This window comes from Phaenicophaeus curvirostris, chromosome 7, assembly GCF_032191515.1.
Source record: "Phaenicophaeus curvirostris isolate KB17595 chromosome 7, BPBGC_Pcur_1.0, whole genome shotgun sequence".
Classification (NCBI taxonomy): Eukaryota; Metazoa; Chordata; class Aves; order Cuculiformes; family Cuculidae; genus Phaenicophaeus; species Phaenicophaeus curvirostris.
The window spans coordinates 35777589-35803133 of record NC_091398.1 but is presented as its reverse complement, the minus strand read 5'-3'; the positions used below and the strand labels follow the sequence as shown (position 1 = coordinate 35803133).

The following is a 25545-nucleotide window of genomic DNA, read 5'->3' as shown; positions in this document are numbered from 1 at the left end:
AGATGCCAATACAGACAGGGATCTGCATCTCAAGAAGAAAAACCTTGAAGGCAGTGTGTCCAGTTCTCACTTCTCAAGGAGACCATAGACAGAGTAATTCCTCTGGGGATAACAGAGTTCACCTGGAGTTGATGAAAGCACCTAAGAGAAGTCCCACTGCATTGATCGCAAAGAGCCAAGGAGGACACAGCTACCAAAGCCCGGCCAAGGGAGCTGCTTCAGAAGACAAAGCTGCTTCAGAAAAATTGCTGGCTACATGAATAGATATCTTGCAAAACAAGAGCTACTACACAGTGAGGCTGGAGTACAGTTTAAAGACAGTAGGTGACTCCAAATTACATGAATACATGCTTCAGTTTTCATTGAAGCCAATGACGATAAACACGCAAGAACTATTACTGTTGGGATGAACAAGTATCTCAAGAAACCAAATGCCTCAAAATGAAGAATTAAGTGATTGCTATCCAGACTACTGAAAGAACAGGCATATGAAATTTCATGTGGGCTGGTAAGCTTAAATAAATCAAGCAAGACAAGAATGATACCATGCAATCTGAAATAACAAATGTCATATCTATATTTAAAGAGGAAAAAAAATACCAGAGCAACTAAAAGACCTTTATTCTAAGCTCAGAAACAGCAAAGCCTGAGAACAATTTTTAAGGAAAGAATTATCAAAGCCAGTGAAGCTGAGAGAATAAGGGAGGAAATATCGCATGGGTTTAATACAGGTAAGGCACAGAAGACTCATCTGACATTTTTCTTAGAGAAGACAACTCACTTTATGGAGAAAGGAAATAAGATTGACCTCAGCTGTCTGATCTTGGTAAAGCTCTAACATCATGTCACCTGGGAATTTATTAGTTAAATTTAAGAAGATGGGGGATTAGTACAGAAATTTTAAATTGACCTGAAACTGCTGGAAATAGGACAGTAACAGCAGCATTTAATAGGAGACATCAGGTCGGGGGGAAGTCTTGGTTAATACTTCACCAATTATACTGGCACACAGTTTTTTTCCTGAAGACAGGAAGCAAAATAACATCTTTATACAGAGAGAAGTGGGACAGTGTGGAGCAAAAACCACATGGACTGCAGTGCCAGAGAGAGGCTGCAGTTCGGTAGTACAGAGTGCAGATCACAGAGTTGGAGACTGAAAAAAACAAACAGGCAAACAAACCAGCCTTGGGAAGCTACAGGGGGGCATCACAAAATGAAATGCTATGTGATGTGGTTGTGAAATAAAGCAGAAGAAAATGCAATCCAGGAAGGTATTATGTTAGAATTTTCCTACTAGATAGGATGCAATTACCAGCATTTTACAGAGCCCTGCAAGGACCCTCTCTGGTGTGGTGTGCACAAATCCAGCCACTTAGTTCCTCAAATTCAAATAAAAACAAGTGTAGAAGAGAAATACCAGAATGCTTGTGAGAATGAACACCCTCATCTTGCAAGGAGAGGCTAAAAGGGTTTGATATGTCTGGAAACTGAAAGCTGCACGGGATGGCTCTCCTATCATTAGAGAATAGAGATGTTTTCCCCTTATAAAGTCTGCAGGGCAAGAAAATACCAGACACAGAGCTTTTAGTACTAATGGAAACTTCAGCAAAGACGAGACATGAAAAATACCATCCACTCAGCCTGGGAAAGATAAGATTTTTAAACAGGAGAAGACGGGGCAGTCTTTTCAACAGAGCAATGCAGACCCCTGCCTAATGCCGAGGAAGAGTTTAATGATGATTTCGGCCGGCCAATAGAGTTGCCTGCAATTTCTGGATCTACGCTAGAGAAACACATCCTGAGAAAATACCATGAGTAGTTCAGACGTGAACCTGGAAAAATGCGGTGTAATACCAGCTGTACCTCCCCTCTCCCACAGGTGATAATACATTAATTTTCTTGCAAACCTTCAATTAGAGGAGAGAACCAAACAGACAATTATCTTGATGAAACCTCAAATTAAATGCAAATTAAATTCAAGACCACTGAAAAAGTGATCTTAGACTAGAAGTAGGTAATGAATTGGATTTTATCTCCAGCAGTTGTTAACTGGGTTTGGGTGGTTCTGGGATATCGAAGAAAATTCATTCCTGGGAAGCATATTCCTTTCCCTTAGATGCTTGCAATACAACCCAGAGAGTATTTTACATTTGAGTGACTTTGAGACATGCTCCAAACTTTTGTATTTTTCCTATTTGCAACATAAAACCCCTTTTTTAAGAAACAAATGTTCCTTATTTCACCATTTGAAAGATGCTCCAATAGAATTGCAAATGCTATTGGACACATTTCAGGGAAGCATGTGGAGACTGATTGTTCCTTTCATTATTAACTCCATTGATAAAAATTGGTTCAAGCCAAAAAATTACCTTTTCAAATTTAGAGTCAAACTTCATCTGTTACCCAGTCTGCAAATTCAATCACCATCCAGCAAAAATATGCAGGCTTCTGGTATATGAAATGATTGACTGTTCTATAGGGAGGCCAGTTCGTAGGGCTTTACATCTTACCAGGATTAAAGGTCTCACGCCTTCACTGAATAGACAGAAGAAAGGGGAAATATTGTGTAGATTAATGCTATTTTCTAAAAAAAACCAAAGTGAATTCTGGGTCTCTCAAAAGTTAATTGGAATTTGCCTTTATTTAATTAAATTATGAGAGCTGGGCCAGAGACTAGGGGGATAACATTTAGTTAGAATAACACAGCAGTTAAAAAAACACTAGCTGGAAGACAGGACATAAAACTAGTGTTTGCATCTGCTATCACACAATATGTCACGGATTTATGGGCATGCTCCAGAAGCAAAGAGCTGCCATAAACTCCCTCCATCTAGCTGGGCAGTGCAGCCGCCAGGCAGCACAGAGCAGCTGGAGTGCACGTCCCAGCACTCGCAAAGTACTGATCACCAGTTCAGGCACAGACAATTTACTATGAATTACAGGGGGGAAATGAAGAAATAAGCCATGTAGAGCCTGGATTCATACCCAAACTTATCATAACTGAGTTTCAAGCGCAGCTTTTTGATACGGGATGCTGCAAGAAGGATTACTCCTAATGTTGTTCTGCACAGCCAGATAAAAGACGAAGTCACTCCCACAGCATCATTAGGAACTGAAAGAAGAGAGTCCCATCCTCAGTTTCAAACACAGCAACATCACAAAAGTCAATACCTGTCAGGCACTTTTGATTTGCTTACAAATGAATTTTCATTAAGGTGTATAGAAATCAGGAGTATAAAAGCAGTGTTGCACAGAACCTGCAGTATAAAAGGGGTGTTAGAAAGGATTAGTTTATTTTTAAAAAACACAAGCTATAGCATAGAGACTAAAAGAAATAAAAAATGAATATTTTGCTCCAACAAAAGTAAACATTACAGTGTTATCTGAAAGATCTAAATAATCTGTGTCATGTTCCCTTGCTAAACTTTCAAGTACTGTGGTACATTACGTTATTATGACAGGATGAAAACAAGGAAATTAAGTTAAAGAAATATTTATTTTTCCTCTACCTGGGATTCATTTCTGAGGTTAGCATGCAGATATGACCCAAATACAACTTGTACTTTGAATTTCCTATGTGATAAGTAACTACGCTGAAAATGCTGCTGTTTGCATACAACTCCTGAGAGGATACCTATTATGTGAAAATGAAGACATGAGAATGCTGATGAAAATCTGCAAGTCATTTATCAAACACTGACCTGAAATGAATATTAAGAAAAGCCTCTTTTATATGCAAATGTTTAATCTGATTGAGTTTAATCATCACTTTTCTTTTTCAGGACTGATGAGTTGTGTATGTACTGTGCACTGTAAGATAGAATCTTCCATATCTCATTCTCAACAAACCAGTTGTTTTGTTAACGGTTGTTCCGGGAACACACAGAATAGAAAATTAATCTTTTCTTATTACTTTACTCACCTGTGAGACTATCCATACAGCCTATTTTGTCTGCCCACCTACTGATCACTCGAGTAATATCTGGTTTACACGGACCAAGTACTTCCATTCTCTCAACAAGACAAACTCGAAGTATAATTGATTTCTCCAATGGATTTTCTAATGAATATCTATTGCTACTCTAGTTGCTAAAGTACTCACTGATGTTTGTGTTCCAACACATATAAATCCGTTTATTTACTATCCAACTTTACAACCAGCTACTAGCTGTGGAAAAGCAACGTGAAAGAAAAACATCAATGCACTTAAAACGTTAGGCTCCGAACTGGTAGCCTGGCGTGAGCAGCTTCTTGAAGCCCTGCTCTGTGACTACCCACCCAAGAGGAGCAAAATCCTCCTTCCTGTAGCAAGAACTAACAAGGTCCAAGCCGTAACAAAAAGAAATGTGATTACATTCTGTTCATCAAACTAACTAAAATACGTACTGAACCAAAACCGAATTTAAAGTGCTAGTTAGATGCACATTAGTTTTATACAAAAATATGTATTAGGTTAACAAAAATTAACATAGGGCCAGACATAGGATATAGAATTATGTCAAAATTTCGATTTAAACTTGGATTTAAAGCTAGGATTTAACTTTTCAAAGAGGACACCATGTACAAGATGAATAAAAATTTGGCATGAATGTTTTGATCCAGGTCTGGATCCCTAGCTGCAAAGGAGGAAATCCTTAATAACTGGATTAATAGCAGCAACGATAATGCCACTTACCTGCCAAAAGAATGATTTACCTGTACGAATACATTTTCCAGATGGCCACTTACAAGTACACTGAATTTAATATAATGGAACAGACTGGATTTATTTTAAGACATTTTGGAAATTTGCACACTCATAAAGGGCCATATGTTGGACTTGGTGATCACTACATATTCCCACCAAAGCCAAAACCCACTGAGGTTCCTCAGGCAAGTCTGGCCCTTGCACTACCTGAAAGCATGGACCAAGGAGGACAGGTCTTCTTTTGTGCTGAGAATTCAATGAAAAACCTAAACTGCATGTATTAAATAGAACACTCTATAAGAGCATTAACAAATATATATTAATTATTATCACCAGTTAAATACATATATAATAAGACATTATAAAAGCAGCATATGACTAGGTATTTATTATCTTTCAAAGTCTTGCTTAGAATACACTGCTAATCTTTACTGTTTTTCAACATTACTGTCTTTACTCAGACTCCAGAATAGGCTTGAAAACAGCTTTATGCTGGGTAGTTAATTAGAAAGGTCGTGAACCACATAATGTCACTTCCTCCAAAAAGGAAGCATTCTCGTATTTATTTAGTAAAGTCATAATTTAAAACTAATTTAAAAGAGCATAACTTCACAGATGTTGGAATAAAAAGTTGAATGCAGACTTATCAGCAGAGCTAACGGATATTCTATGGTTTAGCATTTCTAATTGCCAAAGTTCATACTAATTGATAATAATTGTCCAGTTCTCAAACTTCAGAAGAATAGTCTAAATAAAACCTTTCTGACTGTCTGAAAGACATCAATGTTTTTTATCCAAAAGAAGGCAAGGGACATTTTATAGCAAAACATTACCATTTGCATCACGTAAAAAGCAATTTCACAGTTTTAATGAATGATACTAAAATTTAATTTTTAAAAAGTTTTTAAAAATCAATGGACAACAAGCAGCAGACTGGGGGGTATAGTCCCTCCTACTGTAGGGGAGGATCAGCTTCATGATCACCTGAGGAATGTGAACATATATAAGTCTATGGGACCTGACAAGATGCATCTCAGAGTCCTGAGAGAATTGACAGATGTGATGGCCAAAACACTTTCCATGATATCTGAAAAGTCATGGCAGTCCATGGTGACTGGAAGAAGGGTAACGTGCCCATTTTTAAGAAGGGTAGTAAAGATGACCCTGGGAACTGCCAACCTGTCAGCCTCACCTCTGTGCCTGGGAAGATCATGGGACAGATCCTCCTAGAAGCTCTGCTAAAGCACACGGAGGACAGGAAGGTGATTAGAGGCAGCCAGCACAGCTTCACCAAGGGCAAGTCCTGCCTGACCAACCCAGTGGTTTTCTATGATGGGATAACCACAGCAGTGGACACTGGAAAATCAACGGATGTGATCTATATGTACTTCTGTAAAGCTTTTGATATAGTCTCTCATAACATCCTTCTCTCCAAATTGAAGAGATATGGATTTGATGGGTCGACTGTTCGGTGGGTAAGAAACTGGTTGGATGGTTGTATTCAGACAGTAGTGGCCAATGGCTCCATGTCCAGACGGAGATCCATGACAAGAACCTCTGCTATGAAGACAGGCTGAGAGAGTTAGGGTTGTTCAGCCTGGAGAAATGAAGGCTCCAAGAGACCTTACAACAGCCTTGCAGTACCTAAAGGGGAACTACAAGAAAGCTGGGGAGGGACTTTTTACAAGGGCACGGAGTGATAGGACGAGGGGGAATGGCTATAAATTGGAGGGGGGAAGATTTAGAACAGACATTAGGAAGAAATTCTTCACTATGAGGGTGATAAGGCACTGGAACAGGTTGCGCAGGGAAGCTGTGGCTGCCCCCTCCCTGGAGGTGTTCAGGGCCAGGTTGGATGGAGCTTTGAGCAGCCTGGTCTGGTGGGAGGTGTCCCTGCCCATGGCAGGGGGTGGGAACTATCTCATCTTTAAGGTCTATCCAAACCATTCTATGATTACTTGGCTCTATGAGAAGTTGAGCATTTTCCTGAAGTGACACCACGGATGGAGAAGAGGGGGATTACTGCAAGGACCCCGCTGATTTCAAACACACGGCTGGCAGATGGGACTGAGAGGTGGCTCTTCCCATCTGTCCCACAAGAAACACAAATGAAATCACTGCAAAGCTGAACTAACCAACAGAGGGCAGCTGACTTTCAGCTATATGACATTCTTATTCCTGCTGAAAACCATGGCTAAAACCCCTTGCCACTGATGAAATCCAAACTGACATTGAATCTTTTTACTCAAAACCTACAATGCCAGGTTCGGACGTCAAAACCTCCTCAGAAGTTCAAATCTTTGCTAATGGAGCTAGCGTATGCTTTCAAAGAATAAAGAGAATATTTGGGAAAGGCGGTTATAAACCTATCAAATTTAAAATCAGACGAATCAGAGCTCTGAAACACACAACTCAAAAATACTAAGTTAAAGTTTTTCTGATTTTGCAGAAATTCTCAAGATGCTCATCTCTGCCATCACAACAAAAACTGAAGTTTGCAATACTATATTTCTTCTTCAATAGCAACTCATATGGAGAAAAATCTGGTTTTATAATGCATGCTGGTTATAACCTTAATTAAAGACAAAGCACAACAGTAATCTACCCACTACAAAAGTAATCAACTAATGACCAAACTGAAACAAACCATTAAAACTGGTTGTTCTATTGTTTTGACAACTGCATGTGGTTCGATAGTAGAGCTAAATTAAATCTCCATTAAAATGTAAATACTCACTTTAAGCCTGCTTTTTAAATTATTAAAGTGAGGCCAACATCTGTTTATTGTGAAACCAGAAATGAGTCCCATCTCTTTTAAAATTAATCTGTAACTCTAATGAACATATAGGCTATATTTGCCATCAAACTTTAATTGATGCAGGGTAAACTTTATTAAGTGGACTAATATTTAATTATCTTTGGTTCTGAGTTTGAACTCCAAAGTCAATCCAGAACATCTGAGACAGCATCGTGTGCCACATCTGTTAATGCATACGAGGGCTCGCAAAATGTTCCCTTCGTGCAAGTTTCCTGGTTAAGTTACAATACGAGAAACAGATGACTCAAAAATAATATAAATTATACATGGATTAAAAGCCCTCATAACTTTTAATTAAGCATTAAATCACAACAGACTACACAAGACTGCTGATTTATGCACTCCTCAAGTGAGAACCAGTAAATAAAATTAGACAAGACAGAATATACAATCTATTGGAGAAGAAGAACCTGTCCTTTGGCATTTCACTCATGTTTAAAAATCCACTCATCTTTAGATTTTCTGCTGGTGACTGTACCCTGCAATGTATTTATTTATAACACAAAGATGTGGCACGACCTATGGGTAATGAGGAAGGATTGGCTAAATTTGTGCAAACTCTTGCAACTCTTTTCTTAATGTCCCTGCTAAAAGAAGTACTTCAGGAGGCAGAGAGAGCTCCAGACAGCTGCATAGTGGAAACAGCTTTAATTTCTCCCTTCTTTCCCCAAACCCACCTGCATGTGACTAGAATGAATTTCAACTTTTTGAAAACAGCTTTTGTGAACAACAGACCTCCCTGACACAGGGTTTGCATTTGACAACCGCTCAGAAAGCTGTAATTGGGCCTTGAAATCTAAAATCTCAAAGTGGTTTATATTCCAGCTAGCAATCTGGTAATGCTGACAATCCTGATGCTGTCACCTAAAAAGACGCAGAGTTCATGTATTCAAATTGCAGTTTGAACGCACACATTTAGCTGATGGCAAGCCCAGTGCAATCCTTTCAGTCATGTAAGGAGAGATCAAGAGGAATACAGAAGGTCACTCTTACTTTTATTCTGCTGTCTTGGAGGAGGAAACCAATTAAACAACATAAAAAGAAAATAAAATCCATTCCTGAATCTATCAGTCAGCTACAGTGCATAAAACAAAGCAAAGCAAACAAATGATATGGGTGTAATTTCTGGGAAACAGCCACAAGAAATGTCTGCACCAGAAAAAATATTAACACTTGTTAAGTATTAACCAATGATAACTGCTGTAGACAGAACAACACAGCAATATTAAATACTTTAAAAAGGCAAGACCAGGGTTATTTTAAGAACTATAATAAAAGAGGTTCCTGAGCACTCCTGGGCTTCTTAGTGGCTCTGACAGATGAGGTAACACAGCCTGTATTTTCACATCCATTCTCCCTGTTTGAAAAGCAGCTTCACTTCCAGTTATTCCCTCTGATTCTTAAGGCAAAGTCAGAATGTAAGAATTTTCTGCTCTGAATGCATCTTTAAGAAACTCTATTCTTTCTTAGAAGAACAAAGTCAACCACCTGAATGTGGTCAGAATGAGGACACACAGAATATGCTACCTACTTATGAGAAAATCCAGACCTTCTAAAAGACACTGCTGTCCACTGGAAAAATTAAAAAGGTGACCAAAATCTTAGTACCCAAGCTGGAGCTGAATACCTAACAGAGTCAACACAGAAGTCCAAACTATAGAGATCTGGACGAGACACGTAGATATTTGGTTGACCAAAGGCTAGATGACATATCCTCTGTGGAGGAAACTAACTTGTTCACTGCAATTTTCACATTGGAGATGGAAGCAGACTGTTGTAATATCCTTTCTTAAAGCTGCTTCCTAGAATAGCCTTGCAGTGTTTTCTGATGGTAATAGATGCTAAATCGGGCCAATAATAGAATCATAGAATGTTTTGAGTTGGAAAGGACCTTAAAGCCCATCCAGTTTCAACCCCCTGCCAACGGCAGGGACACCTCCCACCAGCCCAGGCTGCTCAAAGCTCCATCCAGTCTGGCCTTGAACACTTCAAGGAAGGGGGCATCTACAACTTCCTTGGGCAACCCATTCCAGTGCCTCACCACCCTCGTCATGAAGAATTTCTTCCTAATGCCAGTGCCAACACCTAATTTACCAACCCAACACAACTCAACCAACACAACCTTCATTCAGGTTGGATGCTCTACACTGTGATTCAGATTGCACACACAAGCTCCCTAGACTGGAAGGAGCTGGGCTGCCTTCTGCTTAATACACTTTTATTTAACATCTTGTCAGTATCTTGGGGCATTCTCACTTCCAAAAATTTTTACGTCACGTGGCAGGTTCTACAGAACTGTAAATTACTGTAATTAATTTCATTATTTTACTTAGAATCTATTTCCACATTCATGCATTCTGTCATAGCAAATATGGGCTTGTAATCAACAAGATAATATTTTCGAAACTGGTTTTGTACCCAAAGATATTATAAAAGACAGTAAAGAGAAGGAAAACGTGTCAAAAACTTGATTTAACTTGCCAAAAGCAAGAAAAAAAGATACTTTTGTGTAATTCCCTGTTTCCGAAGATTAAGTGACATATTCAAAGTGCATGATGCCAAATAGTTGTTTTTCACATCTTCTACCATATGAAAAGGTGAAGATGTACCAACATTTTTTATTCTGAATATTCTTGGGTTTATTCCAATTAGAACAGAAGCTACATCCTTATTTTAACTGTTAAGCAGTATTTCCCCTTCCTTAACAATTTTCAACCTAAAGCTGAGAACAGATTAGACAACAAAACTTGGCAGAAAAGAAACAGAAAACTTTTTAGAAGTAAGAAGGAGGAGGGAAAAAAAAAAAATCCCAAGATTAAATCTGCTGCCAAGGAATAACCATGGCATCAATCCTTTTGTGTTCCCCTGCTCCTAAGACAAAGACAAGCAAAAGTAAGTTCAGTCTCAGTGTTAGATGCTGTCATGTTGATTTATGACACACCGCGTATGTTGGTCCTCCAACATGACATATTGTCCACGAGAGATTCAGCACAAACCAAACTTCTTTCCTTACAAAAAAACTGACCAAACCAATTTAACTTCAGTTCCTTAGGTGAAATGCTAACACTTTCTCCACTGGGCCACCTGTCCTTCTAGGGCTGATTTTCCATTTAATTCCATCTCCTTTGCACAGAAAAAAACAGGACAAAGCACTTTTGGTATAACTCTTTGACTTTCACTATATTTTGCAGTATTCTATGATATTAAACAATAAATATATTCTTAGACAAATATAGGACCTCTGTATTTGAGTAAAAAATAAATTTCAGTTCCAGAAACGCAGAAGTACCCCTTGCTTTTCCAGCAAAAAGTCCCATTTTGATACATATTTCAGTAAGAATGTGGTGAAAAGGCAGAAAAATGTAGTTAAATCAATTAGCTCAAGGCTGCTGCCTTTTGGGGATCCAGAGTAATTCTAGGAACTAGACTGGCATTGTATTATATGTAATTTCACAGAGTACCAATGTGTCCTCACAACTACAGAAAATAGCATTAGACCATATATTAATACACATTATTAATTCAGAAGTTTAAAGGAGCTATGTAGGAAAAAAAAGTGAAAAATACTTTTGAGGAAGTTGTTAAACCACTCCATTTTGGCAAGGCTAAAGATTTTCACGACCAGTAATTGTGCAAATATGCTTATATAACTCTATAAAAACTGTAGGAGAAATGAAAATCAAGTGTGGATAGCTCTGTGAAGCTGAATACAAAATTAATATATCCTGGGAATCAGAGCAGATACTACAGGGTTAATATTCCAAAAGATAGCATGGGAAATGACTGTATTTTCCTTAGGATGCAAAGCAGTACCCACTCACATGGCAGATTCTCCAGACACTTGCTTTGGGATGACGAGCTAGTGCTCAAGCTACACAGAGTCAGCTTGCTACTTCTGCTCATTTAATGAACGAAATCACTGTTTAGAACCAAAACTTCCAGTCACAGCACGAAAAGTGTAAGGAAACCAGGAGGTTCTCGCTGGTTTGTGACACTGAAAATTCTCCCACATTAGTGTAGCAGGCAAAAAAACTTGTCATTTTTATAATACTGTAAAATCTCACTAGAATCCGAGTGCAGATACATTCTACGCTGTAATTCCTCCCTTTGAGGCTGAGTGGGAGGAAATCAGACCTTTTGAATGTAAAACCAAGATTAAGGATAGGATTTTTGTTTCCAGAAGTGAAGCTGCACACAAAGCAAATGAGTGTTCATACATAAAGGTAGAGGAAAATACAGGTCACCCAGGTCCTTGCATGCCAGAGGAAATAATCTTACACAACCGATGCTACCAATAGAGCAGCACAGGACTGGGCTCAGAAATAAACTCCTGGCAGCTGAAATCCATGAGAGGAAGAGACTTTATAAGTCCCTCAAAAAAGTTCAGCAACTTTTCAAACAATTAGAATCCTATATTATAAAAATTATATATTATAAAATATTATAATATATATATTATAAAATTATTTAAGCAGGAGCTATTTATAGTACACATTATTAAATATATGCATAAAGACCAATTTCTGATGCTGAAGGGTAAGGGTTATATATGCAGCTCCCCAGCCAGGGACTGGATGTAAGCTAATTTGCTGAGAGCAACGACAGACGTCAGGTTCAAATTGAACTACTAACACAAGAGTCTAAGAGTTTTCAAAATGCTTCATATGCATGCACATACACATTCATACAACTGTATCTATAAAAGGTATTCTTATGCAAAGAATGAGTACAACTGAGTATTACATTGTAATAAAGCACAACAATAAAATCTTTTCCAGTCAGACATGCTCAAAATTAAGAGAATAAGTACTATTTTAATAATCAGACTATTTTAAGTTATTTTTATTTAAATCAGACTATATTTTAAATCTCACTATTTATTTTTATTTAAATCAGATTATTTTAATCATACAATTTCAATAATTTCATGTCAGATGGGGACAAAGATAAATGAGAGACATTTCAAATACTTTGCATCACCAAGCAAGAATGGGAATGTAACTTGAAGGAAGGAAAACAGGAGAAATACAGTAATGTTGCACGTTGTTTATTCATAAACTTTATTGTATACAAAAATTATTGTCCTGAGAGCAGTTACCTACCTAAATTAAAATGTACTATCTCTCACTACAGTGTCCTTTGATAAGTCATTGGATGCGTCTGTTCCTTCAGCAGAGTTCCCCTGACACACTGTAAGGGCATTTTTGGATCACAGAAACTTAGCTTGCCAAATGTGAGTCAAAAACTGCCTTGAGAAGTGGCTACTGAATGTGATAACATCAAACGTTGGTCTGCACACTACTGTGTGGGTTTTCTTTTCAGATTTTTTTTTTTTTCCCTGAGGAAGCATGAAAAGCCCTGGAAACACCTTATCAAAAGGCCCCTCCTGAACAGACCTTTCCTAATGTTAAGGAATAGAGAAGGGGAAAGATCACATCCTCTCCCCCTTCAGCCCAAACCGAGCTTTGCCTCACAAGAGGTAGCAGCTTCTACAATTAACAGCAATCTCTGAGCCCATTCAGTGCTGTATATTCTAGTGGTGAGGTTTTTATAGCCTGTAGTTTTGTAAGATTTTCTCTTTTGAAAAGAAATTTAGCACCTTTTTTTTTTCTGATCAAAAAAATTTGTTTTCTCTCAAGTGCAGGTAGGACTAAACCAGAGAAATCTGGTCTGTAAATCTACCACTGCCCTCTAACTTTTACCTTTCATTTAAATTTTGCTTGAAACTTCAGGAAAAGTACTTGCAAATGTAATGTGCAAGGTGTCTGTATTTCTCATATTCTAGAGTGAACGCCAGAAAACGTTATTAAGAATAAAATATTCATTTTGAAGAAAGCAGTAAGTTTATATTTCAAATACATTACATGTTTTTCGTGCTATGCCTGCCTTTACAAGTGCTCCCAATCCTTTAAAAATGTTTGCTTAAATATATACAGTATATATAAAGGAAATAAACTACTCACTATGATATTTGTCCTTTAGCAGAACTGGGTAAGAAAGAGGGGGAGGAAGGAGAAGGAGAGAAAATCTTGACAAGAATATACATTAGAGCAATCAATAAAAAGATAATCCTTGCAATTCATGAGTCTTTAAAATAAGATGCATTTTCTTGTAGTAATCCTAAAAACCTATAAGAGAATATTCAAGCAATAAACCCCCCATAACTCACATTTAACCTTTCATCATGTAGAACTACATATTAAATAGCTTAGCAACTGCATGCTGTGTAAGTGTATTTGAGTAAGAGCAGAAATAGAAAAATGTAAATGCTACACCTCTTTTAACATGCATTGCACAGCCAAGAACATCTGCCAACTGACCCCGTAATCCAATCGGCTGTTCAGAAGCAATCATATCCTTAGATAAGAGCCGCACAGCTTCTACAAGCAATGCCTATTTTTTTAAAAAGGTGGAGGAAAATGTAGTTAACCAACTCTTCAATGATTTTCAAACACTTAGAAGTACAAGAAGGAAGTAATTCAACATTTTACATGGATCTGCATTAAAGTACTGTCACCTCTTCCCCCAAATACTGTAATTCATCTTTTAATTTCACAGGGCAATAACACAGAGGAAGTTTAAGGCTGAAGTGACTATATCAAATTGAATGATTATATCAGAATACCAAGTGCATACAGCCCACACAAGCTGTTCGTCACTTCTATCAGAAATAACAAAACCTGGAATAAAATCTGGACAGGCTCAACCTAGACCATCAACTGTAATGAGAAGAAGGAATATGTAAAAGCTGAATTAATTCCCCTGAGTTTACTAGTCGCACCCACTGCATAAGCAGTGGACTGCTTGAGAGGCTCTACAGGCAAGAGGGGATGAAGACATCTGAAAGAATGCCTTAAAGATACTCCAGAAGAGCCTAAAAGGTCAGTGGAATTAAGAGCATAAAACCCACAGAATATCATGCAATAGAAGGATGTGTCATTATGTCTGTATAAAACCCAGCATCTGCTAAAAACTTCTATCCTGCTGCACTACATAAATTGAACTAACTCTAGGAGGACTGTTTCTTACAAAACAGTTCGTGATTCAAATAATTACTTATATTCATCAAATAAATTGTTTCGATCATGCAAACTGCCCCTCTCTTCAAAGCAGTAGGTTTGCTAAAGTACCTGTATATGTAGGGCCTTGGACATTGTGGGAAATGGTAAGAGAGAACTGCTGGAATAATGTTTCAAGTAATGCTCTCTGTAGTTAAATTTATGCCAAATATCTGAAAGGCGTTGAAAGAAAAACATAAAGGGGTCTGCCAAGAAGCCTAGAAAACACTCTTCACAAGAGAAGGGTGAAGAGATTATTTGGCTTAACAAGAAAAATACACAAAGTGATTAGGGGCTCGAATTTATGGTTGGATTCAATAACCTTAAAGGTCTTTTCCAATCTAAATGATTCTATGAGTCCGTGATTACAAGACAATGGAAATAGAGGGTTGTCAAAAGTAATCGCTTAAGCAATAACGAGGACCAAGCTCAGAAGCAATAATTAATAAAATAACTACACATACCAGAGGAAATGATAAGGAAATAATAAAGGAAATCTACTATCACCTACAGGACTTTATTATTGGTTCTAAGTTATCTAACGTGTTCATCAACGTGATAAAACAAAATATAACACCACAGCCGGTGAAAGAGAAAGAAAATCTCAGCATCAAGTTGATTTAGCTCTCTAATAGCAAACAAAAGCAAGTATTTTACTGCAGGTATTTAGCTTATATAAAAATAATTAGGATGACACATTTTTATATTTAAAGAATCTATAGAGTTTTGCTCTAGGATTAAACACTGGGGAATGACATGGGGAAATGGAAGACAATCTGTCTTGCAGTGGATTAATGGTATGTGTCCAGTCTAGCTAAACAGCAGCGCAATCAGCTAATTTAACCACCTGGGTAGACAACTTGTACATGCTGCAATGTGCCTAAGGACCTCAACATTTCTAAATCAGTGCCCCAAGTCAAAGGCCAGTGGGTGCAGAGCAAAACTCCTTCCAAACTGCACAAAGGACTAAGGAGTGTTTGAGGAGGCAATGCACAGAATCGCATACCCAATATGTGCATCTGTATGTATATCTAAGTGCACATAAATATAAATATACCTATACATACACACACACCTTCCTTATGAGCCAAATTTCTTCTTACCCTAAAAAGGATCTGATCCAATCCTATAAATCCAAATTGGGAAAAGGGAATCCACTGGTGCGCTAAACTAGCTAGAAATAGCTTCTGCTTCAAACAGAAAAAACACCAACTCTAAAACAAACAAAAAACCAAACCAAAACTCAAAGCAAGCAAACTTGCAATACTTTTACCACATCTAAAAAACCCAGACGTTACTACAACTCCAAGGTGTCACTACTAGAGCCTGCAATAGGAAGCCCCCAAATGAATTCAGTGGGCTTCAGATTAAGACGTGCGCTACCAGTGAAGAGGCAAAAAGCACCAACCATATGTATATTAATACCAGCCATGGCATTTTGCAAGCACAGTGCACTGATAAACCTTACAAGGACTTAATTTCCAAGTTTAAACAATTTCTTTCCTTTAATATCTTCTGAAAGGCTTTGGAAATTAGCAAATCTAATGTGTGTGGGAATAGGCAACACTTCATAGCAGTAAGTTTACATTTAATGGAAGTAGTCTGCTGTGTCTATGGGTAACAAACCCCAGTATCTTTTCATTACAAAGAAGCTTATTGTTACCATAGGACTTACTGCAGGATTTCATTTTGCCTCTTTGGTGATCTGTCTGATCTATTAAGAAAAGCACTGAGGTATGGACAACATACACTTTATTGCAGTTTTATATTTTCATAGTCCCTGCTGCTTCTGTTAAGCTATTGCCTATGAATTTCAAACAGTAATAAGGAGGAGGGATAAAAAAAAAAGCATTTAGCAAGTTTCTCACAGGAAAAAAAAAACTGTGAAGAAAATGAGGCAAGTTCAGAATCAGGTGTTAGAAGTGGTGCTGCATCCTGGGACACAACTGCTGCAGCAGAGCTGAATGGAAAAACAACTGGATCCACCAGCTCTACCACCTATAAGCCATTAAACAAAATGCACCTTTGTATGAATACTATTAAAGGCCTTCTACACATACTTTGCAACATATTTTTAGGTATATATATATTCATAACATATATGAAGCCCTTCAGCATGATCCTGTCCTATTAATTTAAACAGCTGAATCTGAAATAAAGGACAGGCAAAACTTACTAGTACTTCATCAGCGTTAATTATTGTTGAGAACTAATCAGCAAATGCAGGAAATCACTATATCACCATTAGTTTTGCAAAAATGCTTGCAGCATTAAACAGTATTTAAATAGGCACTGATCTTTTTTAAAGAGTACCAGTTTAGGGATTACTTTCGTCTGATGGGATACTTCAATATTGAATATACAGAGATTAATGTTCAAGGGAACTTGTGTTGTGTTGAAGGGAAATACTGCTAAAAATAGCAATATATATTTAATGAATGTTTTTGCAGCAACTGTAGTCTCAGAGAGAACTAAAGCTTTTAAAATATCCATGACAAGTGAGCTTTCTGATGTTTATATACCACCTAGGTGGGATTATTTGTCCAGGGTGTCCTGTGCTCTGGGAGATAAAAAAATTCTTTACGTAAGAAATATGTTGTTTCAGGTCAAATTCTGCTGTTACATGAGTACCACCCCCTCAATCCTCAATAAATTCAAGGATTGTGTACAAAATCTGACACAAGGTGTGGTCCCAGAGATAACTCCTGTTTTCCATTTCTTCACCAGCACGGTACCTTTTAATCACAATTAAAAATACAGTAAGCACGGAGAGAGTTCTGTTGGCTATTTAACGCTGCTCACCTGATTCTTGAGATCCAGCTTTGGGCAGGGACGACCTCCATTGTAAGGCTTCTCCTTAAGCCACTTAGATCGGACTTTCACCCCTGGTCCACAAGAAGAGCTGCAAGGGGACCAACTGGACCAATCGCTTAATTTGCAATCAAACGGGCAAGGGATCGTGCAAGATTCTTCAATGTAACCTAAACCAGAAATTTAAGAAAGGGTTTAATCACCGCAACTAATGAACTCCAAACCTCTGATGTCTCACCGCAATCTTAGTAATCAACGCAAAATGAGAACTTCTTGAAAGGAAGAGATTTGGCAGACTGACAGTGCCTTCCCAATGCAAGTTTCTGATGTTATTTGTAAAGAACAGCAGTGACTGAAACTGATTTCTACTTGTTTTAGTCCAATGAAGGCCACAATAATCCTGACTGATGTAAAGGACACACGCTGGCAAACGCATCTGCTGTGAAGTTGGTGGTCACCAGCAGGTGATTAACTCCCCTATGAGACTGTGGCCATAACAAATCCTGGAGAACTAAGTGTACAGCCCAGTTTTGTACTCCTTTAGTATTATGCAAGCCATCTCCAGAGCTGGAACAGACAGGGAGTCAGAGGCTCTCTTTACAGCAGACAGGACCAGAGGACAGTGGAAGTTCGAGAGCCCTGCTCCTGGCAGCTCTCACAAGTTCTTCGAAGGACCTGCCTGCATCTGGCCATCTGGAGCTATGTGGAATTTGTTCTTGGGAGAAACACACAAAACATGCTTCCCTCTTCTTTCTGGCAGTCCTCTTCACAGAATCATCTTTATCATTACACACCTTTCCAGCTGGTTTGCCTATTCTGGGTTTCATATATGGCATTATAAATTTTTGCTTCGCCTTAACCTGGCTTGACATAGATGTCCTCCCAAGATCATCACCTCTTAAAATCAGAATACCAGATAAGTAGGACCAACACCTTGCTGAATTAAAGCCCTCAAAGAAAAAAAACAAGGTTCCTTCATATAGACACAACCCCTCGGCTGGTTTAGCAGCTGGCATACAGGAAGAGAGTTTTTGCAGAATCCAGAACTGGCCATGGAGCCTCTGGTGTGCAGAAAGGCATCGGATGTTGGCACTGAACCCTCAGTGCCAGAATTACTGGCACCAGTCTCAGGTCAGCAAAGAGGAATAGCTCCTGCACCCCTCTGCTTACTGCGCTGCATTCCTTCTCCTTGAGTTTCTATTACCTGCTTGTCATGTCTGTATGTGCTATTTTAATTTAAACAAAAAAGAGATTTCATGTTAAGACCGTGAAAGTCAGAGGCTGCTAAGATCAGCCTTTATTACAGGTGGCTTCGACCTTCTGACAGCTCCGGCAATGATGGTCATGGAAATAACTGAATTTCACTCCTACTGTAATTTCTGGTGTTTCTGATTTTTATGCCCTTTCTTTCTGTTTGGTTTTCATTGCACTAACACTCCCGCTACATTCCTTACCTACAGAATACCAAATCAGCTCATTCAGTTTCTCTTCTATGAAGGACTTCCCCACTCTCTGTCAAGGTGATGGTCACTGCAGCAGAGGGGGAAAAAACCTCCAAAAACCCAGATGCAGTTTTCCCTCTAAACTCCAAGACAATGGCCTTAGAGAAATAGGAAACACCGAGGCTGGGGCAGAGAGATTGTTCTGGTCTGGAGCTGGATTTACTGGCTCTCTGCCACGTCTGAAACTGCTGCTGACTCCAAATCAGGACTGTGTTACATCCTGAGCATCATCCCACAGCAGCAATACACTGCCGCCTCCCTGGTCTTCACAGTGAAGTCAATATCAAGAAAGGTTCAGACTATTTAGGCGCCTTCCACTGGAAAATATCCTCTTTCTGTTAGTACAAGAAATACCGATGTTGGTTTTGTACACAGTGCCTTAAGAAATGCTAGAAACAACAGCAGTTCGCTCCTTCAGCTCAATGATGCTCTATTTCTTCTCTCTTTTTCCTCTATGATGATACTGTTTCCACTTCCTTTACGGCAGCCACCCTGTAGCCTGACAGCAGCAATCATTTTTCTCCAGTAACTCATGCTATAACTCTTTCCTAAAGCTGCAAAACTGTCCCCATGCAGTGTGCTCTCCTCACTCTGCTACCTCTTATCTCTTACACTGCCTTTTCATTTGCAGCTTCAGAGCCATGGGAATTAGGTATTTTAATTATTATCCATTACCACGATGTTCGCATGTTTGAGATACTTCAATTTGCATGTTTTGCATTCTCATCTGAGATTACACCCATGCACACACATACACAAATATTTCCAAAACAGACTTGCTTTTTCCCCGAAAAAACGAAACTCCAAAATATCCCACTAATATTCTATTCCACCTGCTTAGGTTGTCACTCAAAGCAATTCATAATGCATTATGATAAGTAAAAGAAATTTTCTCATGATAGATTTATGAGAAGCATTTCTTAGGCAGTTCTCCAAAGAGTTCTGTTCCGCCACTGTATGAAATATCACTTTTCCTTGGGCTGTGTGACAGCCGAGGTAATTAACTCTCAACAGAAACAGAGAGAGTGCCTTGTTTCAAAGTAGGATTAGACAAAGGGCTTATCAAGTTATCACTGAAGGTAAAATGGGCTAAGACTTTTGGCAGTTCAAGACCTATCTCTATACTAAAAAGAAAGAAAAAATAATTAAAAAAAAATTATATAAGGCAGAGGAAGGAAAAGTTATCATAAACAAAACTAAAGAAACCTATCATATTACATCTCCTGGAACTGTTGTGGGCATCCCTCAGTGAACCACAGAATTTCTAAAGACATCCTGTTACTAAGAGGCCAGATCATTACTTTTTGAGTTTCCTTACCAATATTTCTAAATTACATTAAGTATAAACAAATAATGGCTAACTAATAGAGCATTAAATTACCAAACTGCCCAGAGGAAGCCATTGTACATATTGAACAATGCTACAGAATCAGAATGAGAACACAACTTTCTTTCAAGCTTTTCTCACAGGCTGCCATTATTTCTTCTATCAATCACTTGAGGTTAGTCCTATGACAAGACACCCATGGATCAAAGATTTCATTCAACAAAAATTGAAAAATTGCTTGCTTTTGTCAGGAGGCTGAAAAGACTTCAGTTTGGATACCCACAATAATCTTAGCATTGGCATTCCCAGAAAACTCATAGCATTGGCAAGGTGCATAACTCAAAATAAACAAATCAAAATAACAAGGGAGATATGCTATTAAAACAACCCGTTAATAAAGAATTCTACACTCAGGCTATTATCCAGAGAAATACTTCTTACCATAGCGGAATATGAATAAAGGAATCAGCATAGACACATTTCTGAATCATTGTCACTCATCTTGAGGAGATTAATTCAAGGCTGAATTTACACAGCTGGTTTTGTCAGTGTCTTCCTTAAACATCTCACTCATCCACCCCCCATTCCCTGTCTTTCTCTCCTCTACAGAACCTGGTAGCAAAAATGTTATGAGTTTCCAAGACCTTCTATGGAAAAAGATGTTGTCTTCTCCCCAGCCCTGTTCAGCTTGCTTTCTATGTGTTCTTGTATTGTTTCTTGAAGCTTCCTTTAATCTCTCTTTTTAATCCTCAAATTCTGAAATACTGTTGAAATAAATGCTATTTAATTTATAAATAACAGATGAGAGCCTCTGTCCTATCCAAACTGGGCTTCTGAACAGCACAGGTCTGGAGGTGCATACACAGATGTCGCAGAAGGTAGTGACTGCAACACCAGTTCATGGGATATTTAAGTAGGCACTTCGAAACATACGACTGGGAAGAGTCCTGAATTGGCAGGAAAAATTGAGCTGGATGATCAAATAAGCTTTTTCCATATTTAAGTGCTAACGTTTTACTACTGAGACAGCGACAACATAATGGGATGACCAAATGCATTTACCTAGACTGCACAGCTCATTTTACTATTATTTATTCATTAAGAACAATGCGCTTTTTGCTCTACAAACCACAAATGGAGTCCTTCCCAGAGTGTCTATAATAAACAAAGCACCCACAGATTACACAGGATGTACCGGGTAGGCTCAAACACATGATGTAGCAACCATAACTTGTCTCATTTCTTCTGGGCAACCCAAGAGACAAAGCAATAGCCAACAGATGAATAAATTGAAGGTGATGGTCTGTTGGGTATCAGAGGTTAAGGCTCAAATACATGGTGTAAAAACTGTTATTATCTCATTTTTGCTGTGCAACCCAAAAGAGACGAGGCAATAAGAGGAAGCTGGTGGGTGTCAGCAGCACAGAAGTATGAAGAGGCTGAACATCGCACTGCAGTGTAGGGTGAGAGTTTTGCAGTAGCCCAATTTCTTTCCCACCTACCCAAGATGCTGTACATATCACACAAGGCACAGCTAGCAAGGGGCTGCAGTGTCCAGTGTCCTTCCATGTCCCCCTTTTATATTCACAAGTGGATCATGGTGGGAGATGCAGGTGATTAGTAGCTTTACAAGCTACATAAGACACTGGCATCTACCGGATTGTTGCACTTCCAAATGATAAAGCTGCTGCAGGTGTAAGGTCTGCACACAGTGTTAAACAACAGCGCCAACAGGATTCCAAGAGGCTGACTTAAAAGTGATAAAAAAATAAACAACATGTCTCCAGCAGCTTTGGGAACAGATGCACTTCTAATTGAATTGGCTTTAAACTCATTTGTATCCTCTCTAACATATTTCATCATTTCAATTAACAAACTTCTAGCAGTTCTACCCTTGTTAGCAAACCTGGAGGTGCTTCATAAAACTCAAGGTCATCACTATGAGAGGGACAATTCAGTGCATCACCGCAACTGCCACTGGTAATAACACCCATAATTTTCCTTGGAGTCTACAGGATAAAAGAGATCACCCCTTAACAAACAAGCCAGCTGCAGAGTGGACAGTAACAGAAGAAATGTTTCTAATTACACTGACCAAAGGTAGAGGGAAAAAAAATATATTCATTTTGCAATTAATATTTACATTCATTTCGTTACTGACTGTGAAATATGTAGAATAATGCCAGTAAATCCATGTGGTGCTGAAAGTCTAATACCTAAAGACTTTATAAAGGAGACCTGGTGGACCATGGCAGCTGGTGTGCCAAATTCTGCTCAGCTAAAGCTCTGGGATCTCCTACAAAGCAAACCTCATGCGTTATCTCAGGTTAAAATCAGCATCAAGCATGGACTGTAATTAAGATACTAATAAGTGTACCAGCTGATCACAACCCTGTAGATGGGGCTTTCGCAATGTGCTGTGGATAAGGCAGTCACTAGCCTTGGGATGCACAGCACGACCAAAGGCACCAGAAGCTTGTGAGCTACAAGGGGAGCACCTCATCCAAGCAATCCAGGTCCAAACATTTAAATCCTGCTTCAAGGATGAATATTATTAAATGAAGAAAGACAAGCAGAATAAGTTTGGGAATCTTAGAGTTGTTAACAACTTCAGCTGCATCTGAAAAGCATGTAATATTGCCATGGAACAAATGTTTAATATTTTCCTTTTTTTAATACACAGGGATTTGAGAGATTTTATGCACTATTAGTCTGCTAGCTGGGAAATTTAAGAGATAAACTAATGAATACATTCAGTAAATGCGCAACCAAAAAACCCAGCAAAAATAATTTTTACATCAAATATTTTGCAAAGCTTAAATAATGGACCCATAGCTAATTTATTCCCACTTGCTCTTCTCAACAAAGAGGCATAGGCTCTCATTATCTCAGAGCAGACTGATTATAGATTCTAAATAGACCAGAGAGGACTTGTAAAAAACACTGGTAAGTTTAACTCAACATTATTGTTATTGAAATTCATCCAAAGGTTGGTTTTATTGCTCAATTTCACAGTCTCTATAAATCCTGATGAGGCAGTTGGGTTGATGCTGACTTTGCATTATGATTCCTAATTTCTTTTGATTTTGCATTACAGTTTTCTTCCCTAAAGACATTGCAAACTTACGCGTCAAGTTGCATACAAACCATAACAGCTGATATATTTAATCTTTTAACTAAATAAGGAAATCTCAATTAATCAGCACATTCCTCGTAACAGACTGCAGAGCAAGCTGAGAACTCTTCCAGAGAAGAGAGGCTCGTCTGCTGCCTTCTGAGTGCAAATAAACAGTAGGAATTCACAGTGTACATTCATCTCACAGGGAACTTCTGATGCAGAAATCCAGTGCACAAATCTGTCTAGGCTCCAAAATCAACTGCAGAAATGATTCCGCCTCTTCCTAGGGCTGCTCTCCCACAGTGAAGGGCTGGGCTGGCTGCTTGGGAGTCCTGACATCTTAAGAAAGTCCTTACTCGAATAAAAAAAATATCCACTGAAATCAATAGCTGTTAGGGTAGTAGCTCAGCTGTGGTTTTCTATATACTTTGCTCACCCTGCCACTGAGAAAATCATCTGCTTTGCCCAAACAAAATTGAACAGCTTTTTTTTTTTTGTTCTTTATCAATGTTGTCATCTTCTGTATATCAGGAAAGAAAGTCATCCCACTGTACTTTATTATGAAATGTTTAGCATGTATGTTTTTCAGGCTACTCAATTAATAGTAAAAGCAGATTTTAAAAACAAACTTGAGATTTTGTTTGCTTTTTACTATTATTATGAGATTTAGATACTAAACTAAGGCTTTATGTTTAAAGGCTGAACACACTTCTGCAATACATCAGGAAGACAAGATTAAATTGTCCACAGACCATCAAATTCCTGTCTTTCTCCTACATCTGACTTCTCTCAGAGGCCCAATTGCACAGCAGTTCTGAAAATAGATGTGCACTGCAGAGTGCTCTGAAGATCAATATAGACTCGGATAATTTGGACCGGGAGAGAAAGTGTCTTCCAGAGCCAAGGGTCCATCACTGGGAGAAAGCTGCCGCCAAATATCACCAAAAATATCCGCCCCTATCAGTAAATCATATATGGCCTGAAGGTCAATGGTTTCAGGCTCTGCTGGAGCACACTAAGAAACTCGATTTGCGAGTTCGGCGCTCTCCACAGAGAGCATCTTTCTGCCAGTTTCCAAACACACAACGTTAAGCGCTGTCAACACAATATGGCACCTCATTTCAGCTGCCAAGTTGTGACCCCAAGATACAGAGAAGCCTCATTTAGACAACTTCCCTCAAACAGCAACACAACAGTTTCCATTATGGAAAATGGGAAAGGCTGATGCATTTCCTTGTATCTCGACAATTAGCACATATTCTGCTTTATAATCCTGTTCTTATTTCCGACAAAATAAACCACAAGACAACTCTGCAGAAGAAAAGAACAGAAAGCAATTAGAATCATAGAATCACCAGGTTGGAAGAGACCAACCGAATCATCGAGTCCAACCGTTCCCATCAAACACTAACCCATGCCCCTCAGCACCTCATCCACCCGTTCCTTAAACACCTCCAGGGAAGGTGAATCAACCACCTCCCTGGGCAGCCTCTGCCAGTGCCCAATGACCCTTTCTGTGAAAAATTTTTTCCTAATGTCCAGCCTAAATCTTCCCTGGCAGAGCTTGAGGCCATTCCCTCTCGTCCTGTCCCCTGTCACTTGGGAGAAGAGGCCAGCACCCTCCTCTCTACAACCTCCTTTCAGGTAGTTGTAGAGAGCAATGAGGTCTCCCCTCAGCCTCCTCTTCTCCAGGCTAAACACCCCCAGCTCTCTCAGCCGCTCCTCGTAAGACCTGCTCTCCAGCCCCCTCACCAGCTTTGTTGCTCTTCTCTGGACTCGTTCCAGAACCTCAACATTAGGTCTATGTGCAATTAATATTATCAAGAAGGCTCATGATAACATGAAAAAAAAAAAAACCCTTGCTTTTATTTCTTTTCTTTTCTCTTTAAATGTACATTCCTAATACTTTAATTTAGAAACTCAAGAGATATTGCCAAGTGGAAGGGTCTCTGTTCAAGAGCATCTCACACAAGAACTGAAAAGACAGAGAGAAGCTTCTACGCCCACAGCAACCTCCGCAGCCTCCCTCCCCGCTGTCACAGGAGGTCAGTGACACGGTGACCACTGAGATCAATATGTTTAAATCAATACACCGCCTCAATTCCTTCTTGTCTCATCAACACTAAATGGGAAACCTAACTACAACCTTTAATTATACTGCTGCTGTTTTAAAGATGCCACTAACCATTACCAACATTAGGAAGATCTGTGAGCGCTTTTCTGA

At 38.8% G+C, this 25545-nt stretch overlaps 1 protein-coding gene across 2 annotated transcripts in view; it reads right to left on the bottom strand.

Moving 5' to 3' along the window:
• Nucleotides 1-25545, bottom strand: part of THSD7B (thrombospondin type 1 domain containing 7B) — a 329828-nt gene that overhangs the window by 65609 nt on the left and 238674 nt on the right. For both annotated transcript variants that reach the window (XM_069861551.1, XM_069861552.1), the window contains exon 16: nucleotides 17366-17544. In XM_069861551.1, coding sequence (XP_069717652.1) covers nucleotides 17366-17544 — 179 coding nt within the window. The remainder of the gene's footprint in view (nucleotides 1-17365; nucleotides 17545-25545) is intronic.